Consider the following 27,231-nt stretch of genomic DNA (forward strand, 5'->3'; position numbering starts at 1 on the left):
AGTCACAGGTGCTGGAGTTGGAAGTGCATGATGACTGTACACCCTGCTCTGTGGGGCATCCTCACATGCACCACAGGAGTCTGATCCCATCCCCGCCTGCAGTGGCACAGCATCTCCATTCCACTTAGCTTGCCCTCACACCTTAGCACACCCCGTCAGTCCTGCGCTCAAAGCTCAGTCCCTCCTTTTCTGCAGGAAGCATAGCTTTGGACAGGTATATTTCATGCGTTCTAGGAGACATCCAATTATTTAAATAGCTAGTTCTGAACCTGAGCTTGTACATCGTCTTCAGGAAAGAATAGTGTATTGTTAGGGAAGAGGCAAAACAAAGGGAAAGGACTTGAAGTTGGTGCAGGTGGCAGTCTTGGGAAGACAAGTATGCATCCTTACTTGAGAGGACAGATTGGTAGGACCTGCCATGTAGGGCATTCTGATGTGGCCTGGAGCCCCATTCAGTCCGTCTTTCTTCGTCTGCTGTGCTTAGCAGTGGCTCTGAACAACTGTCAGAGAGCATGTCCTCAGTCAGTATATGTGAACTGAGTTAGTCATTTGTAAAGTATTTTCAAAGTCTTCCTAAAAACATGTGTAACATTTTTTCAGGCTCTTCAAGCAGAAGCCCATACTTGCCTCTATCCCTGAAACTGATGATCCATTGACTTCAAAGGATTAGTTGAAATTAGAGTAGCTGACTAATTAGTGTGAGAAATAAGGGAATGAGGAACAGAGTAAATAAGGAACTGGGTTAGAAGAAGTATAATTCCCCCAAAGTGTTTGATATGCTAGTGAATTCTAGAGCATGAATTGGAGAGGGGATAGGGAGGAGCTCATATGCTAATGGCTTTTGATACCACATTAAAAAAAATTCTACCATCTTTTCTACCCAGAGGGGGAGGATATCACTGGAAAATCCTATTCAGGAGGATGCCTTTGTACACATGGTGTTTATACACATATATCTTATATGCACATACAGCATATACACATGCATAGCATATACAGCATATATATAGCATATAATCACATATAGCATATGAAAGCATGTATATATTTGACATGTCATGTATTTAGTGTGTGTATCCTCCTCTGCTAGCTTGAATTATCCACTAGTTTTGATCTCTGTATCATCAAAGCCGTGTACATAGTAGAAATGCAATAAAAGCATAGTCAGTGAATAATATTTCTAACGAAAAATTAAGATAACAGTTGAGCTTAGTCTTGGGAACTAAGAAGTTAATTATCCTGTCAATAACATTTGACATCAGGTAGAAAACCATCATCTGAGGATTAACACAAATGTATTTCCTCTAAGTCCAGCGTATGTAGACAGAGTTTGGGAGCTCTTGAAGGAAATACTACCCGAGTTTAAGCTCACGGAAGAGCCCAGTTCCGAAAGCAAAATCACAATAGACAAACTGAAGGAAGCCACAAAAGAGAGGGACAGCAAGGACAGCAGGGACAGTAAAGACGGCAAAGATGGCAAAGACGGCAAAGATGGCAAAGACGGCAAAGATGGCAAAGACGGCAAGGATGGCAAAGACGGCAAAGATGGCAAAGACGGCAAGGATGGCAAAGACGGCAAGGACGGCAAAGATGGCAAAGACGGCAAGGATGGCAAGGACGGTAAAGATGGCAAGGAATTGAAGGATGCAAAGGACTTCAAACCGGAAGTCTCCCTTACAGCCCTGAAGACTCCTGAGAAGGGCGACAAAGCTGCCAAGGGTAAGCCATCAAAAGTCATCCGACAGGCCAGAACATAGAGATGCTACACAGACCCTGTTGAGGCTAATGATATTTTTGTTTTTGTTTTTATGTTGCTACCAAGTCTTAACTGTCCTTTTGATTTTAGAACTCTCAATGTGTCTTGTACTTCCCTTTTAGTAAATTGAACAGGCAGTTCTCAATTTTGCTCATATTAAATTACTGCTGTATTAGAAGGAGACAAGTCTAGATCGCTACTAGAATATCTTTCTCATCCTTATATGCAGAATGGTATGGAGCCACACAACAAAAGTAAAAAACTTACCTTGTTGTTTTGACAGAATGTGATATGAGCATGGATTACATAAATTAAAATTTAAGGTAGGGGTTCAAATATGAAGAAAACTAATTTCAAATTATGTTTTATAAAATACACAGTCATTTCTATTTTCAAGATAAAAAGTTGATGAATAATTTATTCTGTGCTCACTGAACTATCTTATAACTATGTATATGAAGAACCTGCTTACGAAGTAGAATTAAATCTACTAGAAATATTCAGATTTTTCTGTATATTTTGGTAGTATCTAAAAGGTTCTTTCAAACATTAATGCTTTAGAAAGTATTAACATGTTGTCAAAATTATTCTCTATGAAGATTGTTTCTAACCTAGGAGGGAGAAACAGGAAGGTCATAAATTGTAGCCAGTCTGGATAACCATGTGAGCTACTGTGAGACACCCTGTCTTAAGAACCCAAAGGTTATAACTCAGTGGTGGAATACTTGCCCAGCATAAGCAATGCCTTAAGTTTTATTCCCAGCTCTGAAAAGGAAAAGTAAATAAGAGACAATATCTGCTGGTGTTTCTTACCATGTAAATACAGAAAATTTTATGTTAAATCTTCCAACATGTATCAAGATCATCTGTGTAAGTAGTGTGTACCCACACAGGCCTAGCTTGATGAAAATAAGCAAAGAAAAAAGAATGGATTGTTTTTTAGTATATTCCCAATTAGTTTTCTTCTAGAAGCCTCTTTTGATGTTTCATAAATTAACATCCAGGCATCCAGCCATTAATATTCATCTAAATATACTCTTTGCTGATAAAAGTACTGTTAATTTTCTGGGAATTGGTGATCATCTTGGGAAGCAGAAACAGATGTGGAAGGAGTCACCTTCTGAGCCCGATGATCTAGTGAGAAACGCTCGCTAGCAAAAGGAAGCTATGCTAACCAGAACCTAAACAATGCTCTTAGAAGGGAAATACAGGAAAGAGTGGAAGTCAGCCACCGGGGTCTGTTGTAGTCTGCAAAGATGAGTGGGGGGGTAGCCCAAAGAAGGCTGTGGCTGGAGTGCTGGCAGCAGAGGAGAACATGGGCACAGATGCCAGGGAACACGTGGAGCATGTTTGGGTATTAGAAGGCAGGGTGTGGGATGTGTTCAGATGAAGCAGAACGAACCGGTAACTGGTTTAGGAGAAAACTGGGCATGACACTTCCAGAGGACCCTGCTATACCACTCCTGGGCATATACCCAGAGGATTCCCTGGCATGTAATAAGGACACAAGCTCCACTATGTTCATAGCAGCCTTATTTATAATAGCCAGAAACTGGGAAGAACCCAGATGTCCCTCAATGGAGGAATGGATACAGAAAATGTGGTATATTTACACAGTGGAATAATACTCAGCAATTAAAAACAATGAATTCATGAAATTCTTAGGCAAATGGATGGAACTGGAAAATATCATCCTAAGTGAGGTAACTCATTCACAAAAGAACACACATGAAATGCAGTCACTGATAAGTGGATATTAGCTCTGGATACCCAAGACACAACTCACATATCAAATCATTCCCAGGAAGAAGGAAGGAGGGGGCCCTGGTTCTGGAAAGGCTTGATGCAGCGTTGTAGGAGAATACCAGGACAGAGAAGTGAGAGGGGGTTGATTGCAGAATGGGTGGAAGAAAAAGGGCTTATGGGACTTATGGGGAGGGGGGAACCGAGAAAGGGAAAATCATTTGGAATATAAACAAAGAATATAGAAAATAATAAAATAAAAAATAAATAAAGCAGGCAGGAGCGATCATATAGAGTGTTTTAGATCATGCTTGGAGTCCTGGTCTTCATTGTAAGCACTCCTGACAGGCAGTGAAGAGTTTACAAGGGAATCAAGATGGAATTTGCTTTATCAAAAGTTAGTGTTGGTCCCAACAGACAAGAATATTTTGGCAAATTTCAGAGAAGATTAGAGAATAAATTGTGGACAAATTCAGAGAAAAAAGGTTTGGAGACTGACTGTGGGGCCAGCTCACGAAGTGGCATCTTGAGATACAGAAAGTTGAGAGGTCCAGTAAGATGACTGTTTCAAAAAGAAAAAAGCAAAAGAAAACTAATTATAAAATGCAGAACTTGGTTTGGGTAAGTTATGTAATTCTGAGTTGTTCAAATTGGAAACACGGTGAGGCTTGCAGGAAGGTACCACAGAATGATTTGGGTCATATTTAATCTGAAATGCCTTGAACATAATCAGATGAACTTTTAGTCTCAATTTGGCAACAGGCATTTAGGAGGCATTCACAGCTATGGTGGGTGATATTTCTCAAAAAAGACAGCATGGCCTGAGATGGTAGGAACTGAACCTGGGGACTGTAACTATCTGAGAACAGGTACAAACAACAGACTGGAGAGGCAGAGCAATGCGTGGCCAGAGAAGTGGGGTAAAGAAAAGATGAGTGTCCTGGCATTAAAATCAGGGTGGGGGTGTTTCTCCAAGAAAGAGATTCTATAGAGAGATGAGCTATGATGTAAACTTCAGTTCCTCCATCAGATGTTAGATGTCAATAGATCTTGGGATTGGTGCACATAGAGAGCTGTGGAAGAGTTAAGGGGAGAGGAAGAGATATAATATACAGACAACTCTGTGAGAAACTTGGTCTTGAAGAAGAGCAGTACTAACTCAGAAGCTGATAGTGATTAATGTGAGTTTAGAATTGTTAATCCAAGGAGGGAGTACACAACAGTGCTACAGGGTGGCCCTCCAGCAGGATGTGAATCCAGCTCTTCCTCCCTTCTCAGGAAGAGGACACCACCACTGTCATTTAAGATGGGTCTTCCTAGTCACTCTGTAGAACTGCTGAGTTTTCCTCAGCCCTGGGGAGGCATGGCCGTGCTGATCTAACGGTCAGGCATGGGTCATTGGGGGCACGGGGTGAACAGATACAGGGGTAGGTGAGAATAGATAAGCTTGGTTTGGAAGAGGATGAGGAATCCTGACAAGAGATCTGGATTTTCTCTGTTCCTAAGAAGCCTAGTCCTGAGCTGAAAGCGAGTCTGAGCTGGAACATAGAGACTGGCTGGAGATTTATCAGCAGTGTGGTGAGGCTTATGGACCTCGCTAGGGAGAAGGGACTTCCAGTGACACACAGATAACAAGTTGCTTATAGTGGGGGTTTCCCAAAATCATGAAATTAAAAGACAGATAACACGGTAGTCTAGTGGTAAACATTTAAAAGAGCCGGATTGTTTTTCTATGTATGTGTTTTTATGAGCTATATTATAATCAAATTCCAAATAGGAATTTGAGAGTAAAGTTCAGTTTTAAAATTGCAAGTGAAATCACATATTGCTACACAAAAATTGCTTCAACTAAGTTGATATTTATACAGGGTAAAGGTTTTGTTAACCTAGCTTTTAATAACCTAGCTTTTAAATTTCTCAGTTAAATATCTCAGTCTATATTTAAAGTTATACTCATGTTTGCTTTTATGTCTGACATACATTTAAATTAAGCTTCAGACTCTGAGACAGGCTTATTTTCAATTCTAAGGGACATCGTAAATTGTTTAGGTAATAATCTTTAATAATTGTACATCTTTTTAAAGAAGTGAACAGGAGTCCAGAAAGGTTTATAAATTTAACAGTTGATACAAAGATTCTAAACTCACTTTCTGGATTGAAGGGATTTATTAGGCAAAAAAAAAATTGACTTTTTTAAATTAAAATGAGATAATCATCCATAGAGCTATGTTCACAAGCGAGAATTCAAATGGCGAGGACAGCTCAGTACACGGTTTATTGCACAAGCAGTACTTAAAACAGGCAGTTGTTTGATGGATGTGGTTGGATTTCAACCTTACAAAAGGGTATTTTCCTGAAAGAAAATGGTGTTTTCTCGAACTCCAGACCCCATGTAGAGAAGACTGAGAAGGCCCTGTATAGATAGGGACTAATCTTTCAATGCATGCTTCCCTGGTTTTGTTTGTTTGCTTCCATTTTTAAAATGAGAAAATAAGCCTGGAATTATGATTATATATAAATAAAATATACCCATCTGGCTGGAGAGGTGGCCTCCTGGTTAAGAGCACTTTCTGCAAAGCGTTAGGGTCTGACTCTGCATCCCCAGCACCCATACAGAGAGCATGGGCTGTTGGGGTCAGAGACAAGACTGTCCTAGCCAATGAGTCGAGCTGAAACAAGGGCTCCGGATTTAGTGCGAGGGAGACACTACTTCAAGGGAAAGGGGAGAAACAAAGAGAAGGACACCCACATTTCCCAGTGCCTCTACATGTGCATATATGGCACAGATGCCCATACACATATACACGCAAGCATGTATCCAAGCCACTATCTGCATACAACATAAAACTATGTATAATAATTTAGTTTTCATGCATATAATACATATTCATTCTGCCCAGATTTAATAGACCATGCTAATTTTTTAGGATTGTTTTTCTCTTGCTTTAGTGTGATATTTCTTCTAATCAGAAGAGATTTACATTTGGGGAGAAATTAAGACTATAGTTTTGTGTTTGAATGTTATTGCTTTGGTCTTCTGTAGGACACACTGGCTGAATATATAGCACACTCTGGGGTTTTCCAGATAAAAGATTTACTATGTTTTTTTAATGTGTCAGAGAAAGCAGATGCAAAAGACCTTGGGAAGAAGATTAAGAAGGATGGAGAGAAGGAGAAGGAAAGATTCAAATTTTCACTGCATGGTTCGAGACCCTCATCAGATGTTCAGTACTCTATGCAGTCCTTGTCAGATTGTAAGCTCTCAGTCTCTTACAGTAACTATCTTAGTCGCTACCTAAGCTGATGGAAAATGTTGGCACATAGACGTGGTACCTTTTCTCTTTTGAAGTGTCTAAGTAAGCAAGTTCAAGTTTTCCCTGAAACATCGGTCCTTTGTATAACTGGCGGGGTGCATGGTGGAGATGAAACCAGGAGCAAGATTACCCTTGACAAAGCTTCATCTTAAAACAGGACCAAATGCTGCCAAATGCTGTTTCCCCCTTTCCCTTGTGAAGGTAGAAACAATAATACATTCCCCTTCCCTGCCTCAGAACTCATTGTTACGCTGGGCATGGTGGCACACACCTTTAATCCTAGCACTCTGGAGGCAGAGGCAGATGGATCCTGAGTTTGAGGCCAGTTTGATCTACATATTGAGCTCCAGGCCATCTGAGGCTACATGGAGACCCTGTCTTTAAAAAAAATGCAATGAAAAAAACAAGGTTAAGAATGAACAGGATGTGACTCAGATTTGGGCTGTTGAGTGCTGCCTAAAGTCACACTGACTGTGTGAGGACCAGACTAGGCAAGGAGTCCCTTTAAAGCCAGGTTCTAGCTCTGCACACCACCGCAGCAGCATCTAAGGGGATTCTCAGAATTAAGAATTAAAATCCAAGCCATTTATCTGGATTGCCTGCCACACTTCAGCTTACTTATGAATAGTGTTTGAATTCTTAAAAGTGCCTAAGATAGAACACTGGGTTTTACTGAGCTGGTTCTACAGAGAAGTCTTATCTGACATAAATAATAGTCTGTAGACCTCCTCCCCTATGCAGGTGATTTTAAGTAGATTTTTGAAGATACATTTTCTTCCACCAGTTGCTTTCGTTTTAGTGATAGGAGGTTATGAGTATTCAAAAGATAGCTGACTTGTAGACTCAGTTTCTATGGAAAAGAATGATTCCATTTTTTATTATTTGTATTCTAATTAACAATAGAACTGTAATATGTTTTAACTAGCTCTAAGAAGGCATGGGAAATTTAATATAAAACACATGTTTTATTAATTTTCTGAAGTTAATGTTTAACACAGCAATAGTTAAAATAAAAAGACATTCATAGTTTTATAATTCTATAAAGAAGAGAAGTTGTATAAATATTTATGCATGTTTATCATCTGTATGTGCTTACATTTCTGTAATATCTACTGCAATCAACTACTTACTATTAACTATATGACATTTAAAGGTTTCCCCCTAGTTTGTTACTTTCAAAGTAACTGTTATGCATAAATGTAACCTACAAATCATTCAAACAGTACATTTAATTTTTTCCAGTTAAGTGAATTTAAGGCTATTATGAGTGTCCAGAATTCTTCTCAACAGTATTTAATGAGAATATGGGCCTGTCCTAGAGTTCTGACACCTTTAGCCATATGGATTCTCAAGATTTTACCAACATACGTGGAAATGGGTGGGATGATTACAGTTGAGACGTTTAAGGTCCAAACTCATGTCTGTTTACATTGCATTACATTGCAGTTGGCCATACGTAAGAGGCTTGGAGAGACAGTTTGGCTAAGTGTTATAGAGGGAAATGGCGCTCTCTGGTTGACAGCAGCTAACCTTTGTCAAATTTGACTTCCCTGAACAGTGGATCCTCAGTTCACCCTTTTCCCACAACTACGTAGTCAGTACTTTACAAAATTATGAGCCAAATTATTCAGTAACTGCATCTAGTTCTCGGTCCAAGAACTTTAGCATGCACACTTGCCCACATATGCACACCCTGACAGCTCAGATCTTATACATTGTCAAAGGCAGAGTCTAATGGGAACTCTGCAATGTGAGTGTCCATTCAAAAAAGGAAACAAGAGGGTGAATGGTAGTCATTGGCCATGACTGACTATAACATTCTTCTGAGCCCTGTGTAGACCTTTGTCCCCACAGATGGGCTATGGTATTTTAAAACAATTCCAGATGAGTTGGAAGTGGCTTTGCAAGTCCAGGAAGTTGGGTTTCAGGGTTCACTCTTTTAACCACTGTATCACCTTTCCCCTCAACATCTGTTTACCAACAGATGCTACCGTTAAATGTTGAACAATTTCCTCACCAACTAAGTTTAAAATGTAACTTATAAAGAAGCTTGGATGCAGATAGTGACATTAATGAAAAACACCCAGGTTTTAATAAGTCAACAAATCACTTCTAATAGATGATAAAAAATTACCATAAATATTAGAAATTTGAATTTTGGCACAGACTTTTATATTACCTACAGGGTAACTTAGATTTTGTAACTTAGCAAGAGTCTTAAGATGTATTGCTAAAAAGCAAAGCTCAGTAAAGAGATTATGAGGAGGGCATTTCTGAGTATGAGAGAGGCTGCCAATATTTGTAATTTTTCTCTCACCGATTGAGAACAACTTATGCCGTATGTCCTCAGATGTTTTGAAGGTGAGATTAGCATATGTTTGTGCTGTGTCCCATGAAACATGAGCAGGAATGACATACCTCACTTCCGGCTTGATCATGACATGCTCCCATATACAATTCACCCTTTGCTGTCCTGGCCCTGTTGAGAACATAGTCATGGGTGGGACAAATGGGAAGGCATGAATATCTTTGCGGAGATTTGCTTGTGGGTCTGTAATGTCCCCTTAAGACTATATGGAAACAAAAGGAGAGAAACAACATTTGCAAGGTTGTCTGATTCTTAGTGATGATTATAGCAGCTGGAAATATTTAGTGATATATAAAATGTTGCCAAGGTTAGAGTACCAGTTAAACGGTGAAGATATGTGGGTCTTGCTTGCTGACTGGCACTGAGGAAGAAAGTGTCTCAAGCTTGGCATCTGCCAAGACCTAGACATTTATCACAGCAAAACTGTAAGCTGTTGGAAAGTGGTTATGTGGTTGGTGATTTTTGTAGTTCACAAATACATGAACTGCATTTTTGTAGTTCAGAATACAGTATTTAACACACAGTGTTCACTCATAATATTTACTCTTAGCAAGGCACTGCAAATAAAAGATAAGCCAGGCAAGAATGGTCTGTATTCCAAAACCCCATTAACAACAAACAAACAAAAACCATGAAGAAATGTTAGCAATCAAAGAATACAAGGATAAGAAGAAGGCTACTTCTTGACCACAAATAACTTGACCTAAAAATTTAAGATGCCCATGATTTTCATACATATGTATCATATAGCAACCCTTGCCTCCCTCTGGCTGACTTCCATTCTTTATCCGAATGTTCCTCCTTTTCCTTTCATGGCTTATTTATCCCTTTATCCTCTTTTGTACCCATCTCTAAATATGTCTCTTTGTCCTTTATCACAATCCCATTCCTAACTTCACAACAGATACATACATATTCACAAACATGCATAATATCAACCTATGAAATTATAAGCCTGCTAGCAAAATTCCTCTGTTGTTGAGCTTTGCATCATATTGTGGAATTACAAACACCTTCTGGTCAAAGTGACCTAAAAAGCTTTCTGGTCAACCTACTCTTCTGCTATTGCTATAAAGAATAATCAATAATGAGGAGTTAGCAGAAAGACATCCTTTCCCACTCACTTCTCATACTTGCACTTTTCAACCATGCATCTTGGATTTATTTCTTAACCTTTCTTCAATTTTGTTTTCTTACCTGAAAACTGATGCCATATAGTTTATTACATAGGGCTTGTGTGAGAACTGACCCAGGTAATCCACTTAGTGCAGCAATTGACACATAGGAACCAGGTAGTGGAAGTTAGCCACTTTAACAACCCAGGTATCACACCTGAAGATAGATTGATAACCTTCGACAAGTGTTCCAGGGACTTGAAGTAATTTTGTAGTGATTTGGAGTTCATCTATTGGTAAGTCAATGTTCCAGGCTGAACTTGTTATTTATTAAAACAGAACAATTTAAGAGAGGATGGATCAATGACCAAGGTGATATTTAAGTAATTCTACATACTTTACAGCAGAGCTTTCTGGTATGTGCTTATAAGAAGCACAAAGAGCTTCATTCCATGTCAAATGAGATATCTAAATCATAGCAACATGGCAAAATCCTCTAGGCAAGAAAACACAATAAAGATGGCAGTTTTAGCAAGGAGGAAACTCATATATACTAAAAAAAAATATTCTAAGACGATTTTAGAAGTTAGGGTTTTAAGCGTCATCATTTCATATCAAAGTGGGTCTTGTTTTCCTCCCTCCTCTTAAATTAGTCAATTATCAAGGATGCTGGAATGTGGGACTGTTTCACCATCTGGAAAGTTAGATAACAGAATCGCATGACTTCTGTCATGAGTTGTGATATCATGATATTATGGAACCCTTAGAGTCAAATATTTACCTTTAGGATATTCCAAAGGTATTTGGGTTTATATCTAACAAAACAAAAAGGCTATGTACTGGGTTTTTTTGTAAAATAAAATAGAATGATAACAGAGATAATGGTTACCTATTGATTATCTGAGCCTCGCTATAAATAATTCTTCCTGTTTGTGGGATAATAGACACAGTTCAGAAGTTTTTGAAAAATTATACACTTCCTCTATTCTCAGACATTTAGTTGTGATAGAAGGATCATGGATATCTTCTGTATATCTCAGGATAACATTTCAGTGTTATCTCAAGATATACAGCAGGTTTCATGCCAGCTTTGTCCTAGCACCTTGTCACAGAACTTAACACAAACAAGAGGAAATTGTTGCAAGGATTGCAGGAGTTGCAGTGTTCAATGTTCAGTGATGGAGTATAATTTAGGCCAAAATACTTTTATACATAAAGATGTCAATAACAAAACCGAGAAGGAAGTGAATGTGGTGGTGATTTTATGTCTCCACTGAGCCATGTGGTACTCAGAAATCTGGGGAAACACTGTGTGAAGATGCTTTTGGGATGGTATTAATATTCAGATCCCTAGTCAGAGTGAAACAGCTTATACTGTCTCCTGTGAGCAAAATTCATCCAATCGGGTAAATGCTGGAAATGGTGCACCCTCCTCTCACCCGAGTGCCTGTAGACTCAGACCAAAATACTTGCTTTTCTTGGGACTGGAGTCTGTTCATCCTCAGGAAGGGAAAAACAATTGCTCCCCCTGGGTTACCTCCCAGCTAGCTGGCTCACCCTGCAGATTGGGTAATAATTACACGGACCAACTCCTAATAACCCCTCTATTTCCATATTGAGTCTATTTCTCACTGAGACAGGGTTTATGCAGATGTTGGTACCTTGACAAAACATGCCAGTATAACAAATACTGAAAAAATAGGGAGATGATTTTGGACTGATTGATATGTGTGTGCTAGGAAGAGTTTAAGATTCACACTTCAAAAATCCTGAGTGGCACAGAAGGGCTGCTTGGTAAGAGTCATATGTGAGAGATGCTGTGAGGAAAGTCCTAGCTGGAAACAAGGAAGATGATTGGAAATTGGAAAAAAGTCCCTGTTATAAACCAGAAAGGGGGGTTGCCAGAAGTGTAGTCTAGTGTTTGTAGAAATTAAAACCTATTAGCAATGACACTAGCTATTTACCGGAAGTGGTTTTTCAGCACAGTATTGGGAATGAGGGTTAACACCCTTACTATGAGTAGTAAGACATGAGACAAAGGAGGTGAATGGAAGGAATTGTGAGCTAGAAAGCAATAAAAACTTGAAGATTAGGAAAATACTCATTCTACCCTTATCCTAAAACAAGGAAGCGTGTAAATGAATGCCAAGGGTGTGGCTTGAAATCACCCATACGGAAGTTACCCTCCATGAAGCTAATCAGTCAAGTGCACAAAGACAAGGAATAGAAATGGCGTTATCCACATGGAGGCCCCTTCAGAGGAGACAGATGGGATTAAGGAAAGCTGTGGGTCTGTACAGCAGAGGACTATGGTGCTATTTGGCTGTGAATGTGATTCAGCTAAGCCCCAAGGTGACAATCAGGGCTATGTCTCACCCCATCCCAGGCTGTTTCCAGTTCACTTCTGGTGGGTGGGCCCTGCTTCCTGTTTTCAGTCACCCATAGTCCAGAGCCACATGGGCCTCTTTGCACAGGGTGTTTATAGGTGAAGCCACTGCAAAGTGTTCTTCCAAGTTCTCTGGGCAAGGCCAATAAGGTAGAGCCACCCCTGAGGGCTGGGGGGAAACAGTAGGTTCTGCAGGCTGAGACTCCGGACCAAGAGAGAAATATTCTCAAGTCTAATATGCCATAGAATTTACTTTGCTAAGCTTTTATGCTATCGTGGTGCCTACACTGTCTTTGCTTGTATCTCCACTCTAATATGGAGTCACATTTCTTGTCCGGTGTCACAGGCTCACAACTATGTTAAGAAACCTAGGAAAAAAATTTCAGTTTTCTTTATATGTGAATAACTTTTCAATGTGTACATGTCAACAAACAAACAAACATAAAGAGTTGTAGGGAGAAGTTTTGCCTCAAGGTGAGTCATGTCTTAAGTCTTACTGGAGGGGGATTTAGACGTTTCAGTGAGACTTTGGACTTGGGCCTGAGGTTGAACTGAACTAAATCTCTTGGTTCTCTTGATCTGAGCAGAAAGAAAATTATATTTGAGGATAGTATATATAGTCTATGGAGGAGCAGAACATTATAGAAGAGATTGTTTCTCTCTTAAATTGTTTTATTGAAACCCTAAACTCTAATATATTTTGGGAGCTTTTATTTTTAAAGTGGTGTTAGTTAAGGCTAAGTCATTATAAAAAGAGGAAAAGATACCAGATATATTTCCCCTCTCTTTCTCTCTCATTTCCTTCCCTTTCTCCCTCCCTTGTCTTTGCCCCTCCCTCTCTCTTCTTTTTTTATACCTCACATAAAAGTCTATAGTGAGAAAATAATTGTCTACATTTGTGTTGATGAGAATTGTTCACGCTTGAATATATGTTTATTTTCCAGGTTCCTCAGCAATACAGTCCCCTCACATGGTTGTGTATGCCACCTTTACACCACTCTATTTGTTTGAAAACAAGATCTTTACATTAGAGAAGATGGTAAGAATTCAAAACCAAAGATAAATATCCTTATGTGTGGTGGTGGGGAGGGGCATGTTCCTTGGCTTAGACGAAGGAGCTAGAACATTTCAAATCGTCTCAGTTGTTCATAGCATTATCTAATATAAAGGTAAATTATCATCACATTTTATTTTAGAATATTTTTCTATTATATACAAAGATAAAGACAAACATAAAGGAAGTACTTACATCGTTAATAATTGCTTTGCAGCAGCTCCAGTACACATATATTCTTGTATTTTATATAATTTTTAAAGATTTATTTGTTTGTTTGTTTGTTTAATGTATGTGAGTACACTGTCTCTTCAGATGTAGCAGAAGAGGGCATTGCAGTCTACTACAGATGGTTGTGAGCCACCATGTGGTTGGTGGGAATTGAACTCAGGCAATGGTTGTTAACCGCTGGACCATCTCTGCAGCCCCATGTATTCTTAAAAGAGATGATATATATAAGCTTACCTCAGTTTGGGAAGCAACTGCCATCGCCTTCTTGCATCATAAGTAATGCAGAATAAATGTTTTTTGCTTTTAAACAATACATTTAATCTATAATAGAAAATTTAGTAAATGTAGCCAAAGGCAATATAGCTAAATTACGCATCGTGTAAGCGATTAGGCATAAGCTTTGCACACAGGTTGGTATATATTCTTCGGTTTGCTTCCTATGCACATGTTATGTGTTGTGCTCTATACTTTTGCTCAGAGTGGAATCCCACTTTATATTTTATTTGGAGGCCGGAGTTTTGTTTAACAATATTATTAATGATTTCCCATGGCATTGCTTTTTAATTAACAAGTTTAGCGATAACAGGATATTTATGGAATTCCACAATTTTGAGGCATTTCTTTGGTTCTGAGGGCGCAAAAGCAAATGCTGTCCTTTCATAATGATGAAATCTACCTGTCTAGCTTATTTAGACCAATGTAACTTGTTGAGGGCCTCCATCCTGGCCCTGTGAGGGGATTTTAGACCCCAGCACCTTACCACTGGGGTTCTACATGCTCTACAGTTGATATGGTAAAGTAGCAATATTTTAAAAGTAGTGTATGAATAAAGGGTACACTGGTACAAATGCACTTTATGTCCATTTTGTTTGAGTTGAACCTTAAGACTTTAATGAGGATTAGCTTGATATGTGAATATTCCAATAGGGTCACCGGGCCACATGTGTCACTCTCACCCTTTCGGTTAGCCTAGGAGCCCAATGCCATCACCCCAGAAGGCATTACTACTGGCAAAAGCCCACCACAAAACATAGTAACCTTACAAAAATGCATTTGCTTACACAATAGGCAGAGAGGCAGTCTCCTGTTACTTTTTTTAATCCAAAGTTAAATAGCAACAGCAGTGGTTTAATAGCAGGATCAGAAATTTTCATGGAATCTGGAAATCTGCAGCTCCCTACAATCCAAGTCTGTATCCAAATCTTCCCTCAAACCAAGCCTATATTGACTTTAGAGTTGCCCTCCTATTTTCTGATGTCCTTTAAACTTTCTGTGTGTCACGGACACTGTCTCAGGTGCTCTAGATGGTAACAACTCAGCGTGTGGACCACAGAAGAACATCAGCCACTGTTTGGGTCATGTCAGGCCTGCTATCCAGGAAATACTCGAACTGTGTATTAAAAGTGTAGCACAATACACATCAACTCATGTTTTATAATACATATATACTAGGCTGATGTGCTCTGCTCTTACTGTATAGAGATGATTATCACAAACCAAGTTCTTTACCACAAAGCTCAGAGAACAGAAGTAACCAGAATCCACATATCAAATGATGCCCAAGAAGGAAGAAAGGAGTGGCCCCTGGAAAGGCTCAGTGCTGCAGTGTAGGGGAATACCAGGACAGGGAAGTGGGAAGGGGTAGATGGGGGGGGGACAGGGGGAGGGAAGAGGGCTTATGGGACTTTCAGGGAGGGGGGATCCAGGAAAGGGAAAATCACTTGAAATGTAAATAAAGAATATATCGAATAAAAAAAAGAAAGTTTTGAATCCCCCCCCTCCAAAAGCTGTTATAAAAGAGAGTATGTAAGGTACCGAGATAAATAGTGGTTGCTGGGGTAATGGCAGAAATAAATACCTATGTGAATGCGGGGAAGAACCAATAATCAGTGCGGGAGGAGAGACAGGACTCAAACCATAAACCTCTTTCTCTAGTGAACACCCGGGGAGGTCTTTCTAATGGAAGCTGTTTAACCTGAGGTGCTAGAAGTTAAGCTAGCAAACTTAACAAAAGCTAGCACATAACAAAAAGTATGTTCAAAGCAGAGAGAAGTTTATCTTAGAACGTCTGGAGGCAAGGAGAGCACATGTTCCCTGTGTTCAGGGAACTAACAGAGACTGAGTTAATAATAGGGATTTTTCATAAGCAATTCAAGTTATAGTCAGGATAGAATAGAGAATATAAATATACTATTTTAATCATAAATCCATAAGAAATGATTTCTTCACTATTGAAAATTTGTAAAATGGAGTATATCACTAAACTTTCAGCCCCAAAGGGTGTTAAAATCAACACATGTAGTTAACAGCTTGTATTTAGTTAAGAAGCAATGGAGACTACAGAAGACTCGAGCAAATGATCACAAACTGTCCTGTGTGATCCAGTACCCTCCTCTCAGGGAACCTAAGCAGCTCGGGTTGTATGTGAATAAGCTGACCCCACCTGTCAGCTCTGGTCAGTACTTTTAGAGAGTTTGAAATAGAATCGGGGAAGGAGTAAAGGGGTCTTGGAAAACAAAATTTCTAGCTTCCTTTTTTTGCATGAATCATTCAACAGACATTAAATACCTTCTTAATCTTAAAAATGCTATTCTAAATCCCTCTTTACCCTAATTCCTGTCTACAGACTTCTGAGACTCTTCGGTGAGTTTTTTTGCAGTCAAAATTTAACCAAAATTTGTGGCATTACTCGATAGCACAAACACTGCATAATATATTGAAAATAAATTATGAGAATTTGTCATGTTAAAATTTGTTATGCTAAACCAGGCCAGTCCTTTGATAGATTAGTAACTGTGGGATGGAATTAATACCTTGCTTTGCTTTTCAACTTGCACTTTATATTATAAAATTCCAAAAAGAGAAGAGAGAGTGAGAGAGAGACAGAGAGACAGAGAAAGAGAGACAGACAGAGAGAGAGGGAGGAAGAGAGGCGAAGGGAGGGAGGCAGGGAGAGAGAGAGAGAAAGAGAGAGAGAGAGAGAGAGAGAGAGAGAGAGAGAGAGAGAGAGAGAGAGAGAGAGAGAGAGAGAGAGAGAACAGAGAGCACACAGAGAGCACACAGAGAGTGCACAGAGGAATATAGAGAAACAGAGACAGGAGTGTGTCTCAAATTTTTCTTTTGTAAAATGTCTAGAATTTATTCTGCTTCTAAGTATTACTTTGACTGTGGCTTCATTTCAGAACATATGAGTGTGTAACCCTTGCAGTAATGCTTTTTTGAGATATCCACTCATTGAATGACCTTAAATTCTCCCCTAAGTTTCCAGTGATTTCGCTCAAGGGTTGACTTGATTTCATTGAGGCTTTTCACACCTAACAGAATAGAAGTTGTAAGGAAGCTTGCTTTTTAGATGGTATAGAGAAATATTTGTGTTAAAGCTACTCTACGAATTACAAAAATTTCTAAATTTTTTTAGTAAATTGGTAAGAGACTGTAAGGAAAAAAAAGATAAAACATAGTTTCTCTTTTAGGCTACATTAAAAAGCCAGCGTACCACTTTTCTCTTAACCTTAAGTTTGTCTCACAGTCAGCCATTGAGAGAGATAGACACAGAGAGACAGAGACAGAGAAAGAGAGAGAGAGTTGAATTGATCCACACTACCAACACAGATTACTTTAACATTTAAAGGAAAATAACAAAATGCCAACTGTACCAAAGCCAGTTCCTCTAGGAACAATTTTCTAAGGATTTCCCATGATTACCTTCTATAATAGTGATATACAAATACTGTATTTCTCTCTCTCTCTGTCTCTGTCTCTGTCTCTCTCCTCTCCTCTCTTTCTATAACATATTTCAGGCAGCAACTAGGGAGTAACTTTTGAAATAATGGTCTGACTTATTCCCAGTGGCTTCAGAGCTGAATGTCTGACGATGAGATATATCCATCAGGGCAGCTTCTGTCCCCACAGTCAATGTCTCCATTGTCTCCAATTATGGGGACTTCCTGAGGAAAAACCCGCTGGTAAAAGATCACAGTTTATCAAAGATAAGGCCACTCTTGCCATCTCGTAAGTCCTTATACATTTAAAAGATTTCTAAATGTCAAGTAACAATTGGTAGTGAATTTATTTTTTGTTTCATTTTTTAGATAATCAGAACTTTTTTTACAGCTCCAACATAGAAAACAGTACCCAGCAATTTTATGTTCTCATTGGAACTTACGCTTGAGAATGGCCTGATTTCTTCCTTTTCAATAAGCAAACAGGGTCTCAGGCAAACGTAAAGATGCAAAGAAATAGAAACGGTATTCTCATTTCTATTAAGCAATTAGGAGCATGGGTGTCCCCACTTTTCTGTATGGCAAACGTGTTGTTATTAAATACCAGAGTCAATGAAAAAATGTCAAGTCCTCTTTCTGTCTCTTAGGCGAATTCTGCAGAGAAACTTAGGGAATACGGCCTTTCACACATCTGTAGCCATCCTGTGCTGGTGACCAGAAGTAGGTCTTGTCCCCTTGTGGCACCCCCCAAACCTCCTCCCTTACCTGCCTGGAAACTCATTCGCCACAAGAAGGAAACAGTGATAACCGACGAGGCTCAAGGTATGCGCCACGTTGCCTGCAGTCTGACTGACACTTCTCTGGGGGCTGGCCGGTCCCTTCACGGACGATGGTGTGTGTTGAGGTAAACTATGCAGTCCTGCACCTAACGCTGCTCCACTCTATGTCCAGATTACGTATCTAAAAAGTAAGGATGTATGCTTACTATACTGTGCCTTCAAAGTGTCCGTGGCTTATGCGAGGGCTTATTGTATATTTCACTTTCTTCTTTCTGTTGGGTTTAATATGTAAACTAAAAAAAAAATTAATAATAACAAGAAGAAACGTTCATTCTGAAGGATGATGCAGAATGATAGAGGATTTTGCTGCCTGTGTGAGTATTATTTCTTTTCTTCTTCAAATTCTGGGTTTCCCGTGGTGATGTGTGTTACTACTGGGAATGTCTTAATTCTAAACTTGCTGAACACTTAGCCAGAACCACAGTCCTCTCTTAGCACACTGTTTACTTGCTATTTGTAGTACTTCCTGCATCTACTTCTATGGTCATCTCCGTGGACCAGCTCACATTCCTCCATATGTCCTGGTTGCCTGAGGAGGTTAATTGAGGGGACACCATTTCTTTTTAAAGGAAAGGTTTATATGAAAAGTCAACTTTGCAGCAAATGCAAAGACTAGTGAAATGTCACCATTTCATATCACAGTTCCATGCACAGCCATAAAAGAAACTGGCTCTAGACAAAAGAAAGCTGATATTAGCAAGGTCTGTAAAGTGTTTAAATTGATGGAAATGTCTCTGTTCTATCTTGCTTACATCTATTGAAATCCCTGAGCAAACATGTGCTCTGCCCGGCACTGCCTTAGAATCTGACGGGTTCTGGAAGTGTGCGTCACACTTGCCAACTTTGCAGATGCTGTCCCAAAGAAGCCTGAGCAGTTCCTTGAGATCTCAAGTCCATTTCTGAATTATAGAATGACTCCATTTACGATTCCAACAGAAACGTAAGTACACAACCTTCTCACCGGTGCCTCTCCTTAACTTTGCATCTGTGATGTTATGTGGTTAAAAAACAAATCACACTTAATGGGAAGAATGTTTGAAGGATATGGAAGTCAAATACATATGCATATTCACACAACTAGTTAAAGGGGATGTCTTAAGACCCCAATTATGTCATTTCATTTATTATCAAATACTTTGTTTATATTTTTATGTATGAGTATTAGAGAGTCAATATTTACTATACCTCCAAAATGAAATAGGGATTTTCTAGCCCAGGTGTAGCTGGGTTTGTAAGAAATTGTGGAATTGAGTTATATGGGGCTGTGATCCGTTAACATCAGTCTGTGAGGAGACTCCATGAGCTTTTGTTCTTACTGATAACTGCCAGACCCCATCCCTAGCAGAGGAGCTATTGGCAGTTGGTGGCTGAGGGAGAGTCAGTTTTCTTTGTATGTATGGACTCTGTCACATTGCCCCTGTGGATGGTCCCACAGCCATGCATATGGGACAGCTGTTATTGGATTCAGTGGGTTCTCAAAAGAAGGAGGAGGAAGAAGAGGAGGAGGATGAGAAGGAGGAGGAAAAGGTAAAGGAAAAGAAAAATGGAATATAAAGGGTTATTAAGGAGAAATTTCTAGGAGTAGTTGGAGGAGGGAAACAGAGATAATTCCATGCATGTATGGAATTCGCAAAGAATAAACTAAATTTAAGTTGTGTGCTAGGAAGCAGCATGGCTCACCTCGTGAGGGAGAACAGTGCTGGGGAAGGCTGGGGTGGCACTTTTGTGGGCTAGTGAATGTTAATTGGGGATATTTTTGAATGAAGCCACATCTCTCCATTGGATATGAATTAGAGCTTCAGGTTTCGTCAGCCCAAACCACATACAGCTGTTGGCCAAAGTCAGGATTTGTGTACAGTGGGATGAATTCTCCCTTAAATGTGCTCCCTTTGACCTAGGAGCATCAGTAGACAACCACACAGTGGTCATTTATAGAGCAAGGTAGCCAGACGGCACATGCCCTAGGCCCCGTGGCTAGAAGTGGTTTTGAAGGTCTGGGAGAATATTCTGGGAGCAGTGTAGTTCTCTCTTTGGATGGAGTATATGGAATTGGCAGTTGATCTCATTAGCAGCCAAACAAGAGCTTCATGATGGGGCGTCCTCTGTTTCCTGATGCCCTGCCTAGAACCCCCCTTTTCTCACTCACAACTCACAAAACAGAACACAAAAATAGCCCAGCAGCTTTGGAACAGCGGCAGCCTTCATTGTCCAATAGCATCTCACTGTATCTGAGGCTTTAACCATCTGTTAAGAAGGCTCCTTACCCTCCATATTTGCACTGACATAATCTTGAAAATCACATATTCCCTGAAATTGGGGCTTTTCTTTCACTCTTCTCATCTTTATAATTTAGTACCAAAGCCATCTTTAACAGCAATGTAGTCATTTTTATAAAGTTCTTCAAAACTCTTGCAGCCTCTACCTAGTTTCAAAACAGAGCCTTTAGTTTGAGTGCAGAATGTGGAAACAAAGTATCACAAGTATGTTGGTTGTTAAGAGCAAAAATATATCTCAGACCTGAAAGCCAGCAAGTCCACAATCAAGATGTCAGTTCATCTAATATGTGGAAAGGACCCACTTCCTTACCCAGCCCCCCTCTGCCTCCTCACAGGCTCCAAGTGACTCCCACTCCCCAGAGAGCCACTTTCCAGAGCACAAATCTAATTTATAAGGACATTGCTTGTTGACCTCATGGCTTCCCTAGAATTCTATCTCCTAAAACCATTGCCTCAGGGTTTAGGCTCAACACAGGAATGTGACCTTTCAGAGCATAGCATTCCCTAACCCTTTGTGAGGCTGTTTCCTGCTTTCTCCAAGAGGACAATTCGTGAGGCTATTAAAATATGCTTTTGTATTTATTTCCCTGACCATTTCCACACCTACTTTATTATTGTTAGGTTTCTAGATATACAGAATAATATTGTGTGATTCATTTTCCATTTCCTTTGCATTTTAAGCTGTATACAATTTGGTATTTAATGCAGCACTAATTATTCAACAGGTGCTTCTACTCAGTAAATATTGAATGGAAAATATTTTGAGGCACTTAAGTCATTTAGAAGCTTTTTAATGTCTTAACTTGGTATTTTAAGCCACATGTTACTATGCATATTTGATTTATTTTAGCACTTTTTAGAGTATTTTAATTTTGGAAACATTTTATTTAAAATATTGAATAAGAGAAATAGCCTTCTCCAGGGAAGAGCCCTCTTCACTCTAACTGGTTATCTAACATTAAGTGGTCAGCCTTGAAATCATATACAAATAATTAAAATTGCATGAACTAAGTGGGTTGTATTTATATATTTAAAATATATGTACATATATGTGCATATGTATGTATACATGTATACTTACACAAATATACATATGCATTCATATATATGAATATATGAATATATATATATCACAACAATTAAGGAAAAATAGGGCATGAACCTCAGAGAGAGCAAGGGGATACACTGAAGAGGTGAAAAGCCAGATGGAAAATGATTATATTTTAATTCCAAAAGTAAAAATATATTTGTAAAGTATTGAATGGCTTACATAATGGGATATATATTATTACCTTTCCCTTTGATGTTACAAAATATTGGACAGAAGCAACTTAGGAAGGAAGGGTTTGTGTTGACTCATAGTTTGAGGGTACATTTCATCATGGCGGGGAAGGCACGCTCAGTAGGAGGGCAAGACAGTCAGGATGCAGGGACGGCTGCAGGCTAGCGCCCAGCCTTTCTCCTTTACACTGGGTCCAGGGCCAGAGCCCATGGAACTGTGCTGCCCAAAGTGATGTCAACGCAGTGGACCCAGAGACAGTTCCTCGCAGACATACCCACAGGTCTTTCTTCCAAGTGATTCTAGGTCCTGTCAAATTGACAAGACTCATCCTCATGGGAGGTGGCAGATACATATGCTTTCAGATATAGTTTGTCTTTCTCATATGGGAAGGCTTATATCAATGGTGGAAATGCAAAATGGCTAAGAAAAACAATCACAATTTAAGTACACAACTCACTGTATTTTCTAGTGTTAGGGACCAAAGCCAGTTAATAAGTTAACTTACACTGTCTTAATTCTGGTTAAGTTTAGCAGGCACATTTCCTTAACTCACACTGTCTTACTCTGGTTCAGTTTAACCTACTAGACTCATTCTTGTCATTTGACCCTTATGTCCCTGTCATGTTTGGGGGCTGATTGTTGCTCTTTTATTTTTTATTAATGCTTCATAGTTTCCCCAATGACTCCTATACTGAAAGTTGTCTAGAAAAACAGAGCAGAGCGAGTACATGTATGATTACATGATAGCTGTATCAGTGACATAGGAGCCCGGTAAGCACACAGATGCCATGAGATTTAGTCGGCTTGCATGGTCATGGTGACGAGACGTGTCTTGAGAGACCATCAGCATTTAGAGAACTGGAGAAGTCATGGAGCATTCTCAATCTGAAGTCCAGGAAGCAACAGTGTGACTTACATCTGGCTGAATGTAAGGTCAGGGATGCCACTGGGCCCGTCCTGGAGTTCAAAGGGCAGAGCCGTTGGAGTTGTGATGCCCATGAATAGGACAAGAATAGTCCAGGAGGTCAAAAGTGCTTTCCTCCACCATTCCGGGCTACTCAGGTCCACTGCTAACTGAACAGTGCCTGCCTACCCCAAGGGCAAAACACTCCCACTCAGTGCAGTAATGCCTGTGTCACCATCCCGCATGGGTCACTTCATAGACACACCCAGAAGAGGTGCTTTACTGGGATCTAGAGACGATTTAGTCCAGCGAAGGAGATTGACACTGGACACTGATCGTAACTTTTATCTGACTGGATTTGCATACTAATTAGAGGTTATATGCATTATAAAGCTGCAGCTGCTTGACACCGGAACCAATTCAATTCTCTTACAGTTTATAATACCCTGCCTTTAAGAGTCTCTATGTCAATAGTCTAGGGTCAAAAGTGGTTTGATTTCTTAGCTCAAGTTCATCAAGTTGCTCTCATCCTCAAGTTTCTGTAAGTTCTACCTTTACTATTTGATTAAGGTGGATAAAATTCTGGTACCCAGAAACAGGCAGCCATCACTTTCCTGTCTTCCACTAATGTAATAATTGCTGAATCTGTTGTATTTCATTCACATTCTTAAGCTCTGGAGCAAAACCAAAGGCAGAGATATGGGAATGCCACTGCCCTGTTTGTGCAAGACACACCCTAAACCTGTTCTGCTGTACAGCCACATTTCTTGGTCAGCGTAAGAGCTGTTCCCATGGAGAATGACTACAGCTATGATTTTCTTCCATTACAATCCCATCAGTGTGACAAGTTTGCTCATTCTTGGCTATGATTTGATGAGACAGTTGGAGCCTCATAGATATGTTTCTGCTGCCCTCTAGTGGGAGTTATGTGAAAGTCGGAGAAATCAGTCTATGAAGTCTGCATGTTGAGAAATTATTTTTGTTTTGCTGTGTTGAGGCAGGATCTCGCTATGTATTTCTAGCTAACTGGGAATTTAATATACAGGCCAGGCTGGCTGTGAATTCACAGCGATTCACCCGTCTCTGCTTCTGGATGCTGGGATTGAAGGCGTGCCCCACCATGTCCAGCTGTATATGTAGAATTTGATTTTATCTTTGGAACAGTTGTGTAAAATGCAGGTACTATGATAAACATCTCATCGTGCTAGAGTGATACTGTGTGAACTATGCCAATGAGTTCTGGAGGAACGGCCTTGGGTACACAGTATGAAAGTCACAAGCCTAAGGGCTAATGATCCAGGATTAAATTTCCCATACTGAAATTTTCATTGGTGCACATACTCCGCTAACTCCACTAATGCTGATAATCAATCCCCTGTATTTTGATCAACACACACATCATAAAAACAGTGTCTCAGAGAAAAAAACAACTTTTATGGCAATGCACTGACTGATGAGGTAGTAGTATAGGAAGTAGTATAATAAATTATTCAGAAGTAATTTTTAAAGCATTTCTCCGTAAAAGAATAAGAACAAAATGAACAGAATCAAACCTTTTTGTCATTGACAAAACTAAGCTGAATAAGCATTGGTTACTGCTAGTCAGAAATTACAGTAACAGAAATTTTGCGGGATTTTTTTTTTATCTCCACTAGACATTTTGTCCAATCTGTCATTAAGAAAGGAACGCCGTTGGGATCCAATCTTCCTCCCCTTGTGGAAAATGATTTAGCTGCAAGTGCCAGCCAAGGGGAAATGAGCATAGCAAACGGAAACCCATCTCAGGTACCCACCAGCTCAAGCCTGGACCATACAAGACTTATCCTCAATTGTGAGCTATCTTCTGTCTGCAAAGTGTGCATACCCCACATGTCAGAAGAATGAAGAATTCCATTAAACCCTATATCCTATGTATCTCATATGTCTGTGGCTATTTAGAAGATGGCATATCGTTCCATTGTACAAGTCTACCATGTCCTCTCGAGCTTGCATTGCCTATAAATTGTTAAACTGTATACATTTCTAATTTGGGTAATTATGTGCATACTTATAATTGTTCCTTTTCACTTTGCAGGGCACTATTGCATTGCAAATTATACCTGGAAAAGGTAAATTAATAATCCTTTCATGTTTTTGCTCTCTCATAGAGATCAAAGCACACAAAATTATTGCTTCTGGGCAGACTTAGTTCTCCCTTCCCTCACCTCAGTCTCCCTGAGCACTTCCTATGATTTATTAATTCTACTCTACTCCTATAAACATGTGACAATTTCATAGAAATTAAATAAAACTAAATTAGAACTAAACTAAATAGAAATTTAAACTAAAATAGAAATGGAGGAGGATGTGATTAAGGGTCTGCGATAAAAGGGTCATCTGATTGTTGTATTTTGGTCTTTTATGTCATGTAAGACAGGGTCTCGCTAATGACCCAGACTGATACACAATCATTAAGGTTTAAGTTGGTCTCAAGCTCTTAATCCTCAAGGTTGCTGGGTGTGCAGGCAAGGACCCACAACCTCAGGCCATTTAATGCATGCATGCTGTGGTCAAAATACTGAAACCCTTGTCAGTTCCTGTTAGTAACTAAAGACTTGGTCAGAACTCAAACCCAAAATAAATGTGATACACATAGCTATTAAAATGTTGGTTCAAGATTCTACATAAACTTTGTGAAGAGTTTGATAAATATAAGTTGTAGCTACATAGCCACTAAAGGGGATGATATAAACGACCGACTGAACACAGGGCAACAGATCTGTCATATTTTCACAGTGACCCCTGAACTCTGGACTGTCCTTTTGAAAAAGAAAACCTCTCTATTTTAAGCACATAGACTAATTTCTGTTGTAATGTTGCAATTCCTAAAGAACCTCTTCCTAACTTACCAAAGTGCTTTTAAGTTTGCTGAATTATAAAATCACATGTGAGAACCATACCTTCACAAACCTTGTGGCTGCGTTTAAGTGATTGTTGTTTATGCTTTCTCATAAATAGAACTTGAATTTGAAATGCTCCCTACCATTCGCTTTTCATACTTCAGCAGCCTGTCACTTAACAGTATAAGATGTGCCTGCTATATGTGTCCCTTCTCCTTTCCAGATGAACCTTCTGAGCCTGCTTTGGGGGAGTCCCATCAACTTGAGGCTATTAGTGTAGACAGGGATTTGATCAGCCTGACTACAGCGACACTGGACAAGTCACAGGAAGAGTTAGCAATAAACGAAGGTGTTTCCAAAGAAATATGGTTAGACTTTGAAGACTTTTGTGTGTGCTTTCAGTAAGTATTCAAGTGGCATTCCTCTGACGAGATTCTGCTGGATCAACTCCAAACTTTAGTTCCTATACAGGCTTATAGCTGAGACAGTTTCTATGTTTTTATTTATTGGTTTTATGTTCTATCAATTATTAACTATCATTAAAAGGAGGAAAGTAAATATCAGCTGGAAGTTAGTATAATATAAATATTTTTTCTTTTTATTAAAAATGGAGTCTTTTCTCACACAGTGCATCCAGACTACAGTTTTCCACATCCAAGGGAAGGACCCAGCGGAGACCTATTTGCTTTTGCCATGATGTGGGGTTATGGGTCTCTGCACCCTCTTTTACCGGCTGCTGTGAGAAATAACAGATTCATTGACTATCTATCCACAGAGATAGTCACACTGTCAACCAAACCCCTGTCTAGCTTCTCTTAGTTCCTCCCAAAATGCTTCTTAATCAAGATGAATTTTCCCACTGAGATCATTTTACCTCTTTTATAACAACAAATGTTGCAGTTCTTCAAAAGTTTTCTTGCTTATAATTATTTGAACCTAAAAAACTAACCATATGGTACTAGTTTTGTATGTAATAGCAATAACTGCTTATACATGGTTTCTTTTTCAGCCATATATATATATTCCACAAGCCAAGTTCTTATTGTCTTAATTTTCAGAAATCAGAATTCAAGGTAAGCACATTAAACTTTCCATTTTATTCATAAGGTTTATGTAGACTCACCTTACTAAAAGATCTTTTATATGTCTCAAGCATTTCTAAATCTCTTATCCAGTCATAATTTAAACGTCAGTTTATTCATCCCTTGTCCAGATGATGAGCCATACTTTACTAGTTTGCATTGCCAAAAGTCACTGACCCACAGGTCCAGATACAATTGAGATAATGTATGTAAGATACATAGATGAAGGCCTATTAGTAAATCATGACATATGTTGGCTGCCAATTATCAGATACAATTC

At 39.3% G+C, this 27,231-nt stretch overlaps 1 protein-coding gene across 1 annotated transcript in view; it reads left to right on the plus strand.

The window, feature by feature from the left end:
* Positions 1–27,231, plus strand: part of Adgb (androglobin) — a 132,588-nt gene that overhangs the window by 37,695 nt on the left and 67,662 nt on the right. The window contains exons 8-15 of the mRNA XM_052169749.1: positions 1,310–1,719; positions 13,627–13,721; positions 18,337–18,511; positions 19,378–19,468; positions 24,646–24,775; positions 25,065–25,098; positions 26,093–26,270; positions 26,879–26,942. Of these exons, the coding sequence (XP_052025709.1) occupies positions 1,310–1,719; positions 13,627–13,721; positions 18,337–18,511; positions 19,378–19,468; positions 24,646–24,775; positions 25,065–25,098; positions 26,093–26,270; positions 26,879–26,942 (1,177 nt within the window). The remainder of the gene's footprint in view (positions 1–1,309; positions 1,720–13,626; positions 13,722–18,336; positions 18,512–19,377; positions 19,469–24,645; positions 24,776–25,064; positions 25,099–26,092; positions 26,271–26,878; positions 26,943–27,231) is intronic.

This window comes from Apodemus sylvaticus, chromosome 23 (genome assembly GCF_947179515.1).
Source record: "Apodemus sylvaticus chromosome 23, mApoSyl1.1, whole genome shotgun sequence".
In the NCBI taxonomy this organism is placed as follows: Eukaryota; Metazoa; Chordata; class Mammalia; order Rodentia; family Muridae; genus Apodemus; species Apodemus sylvaticus.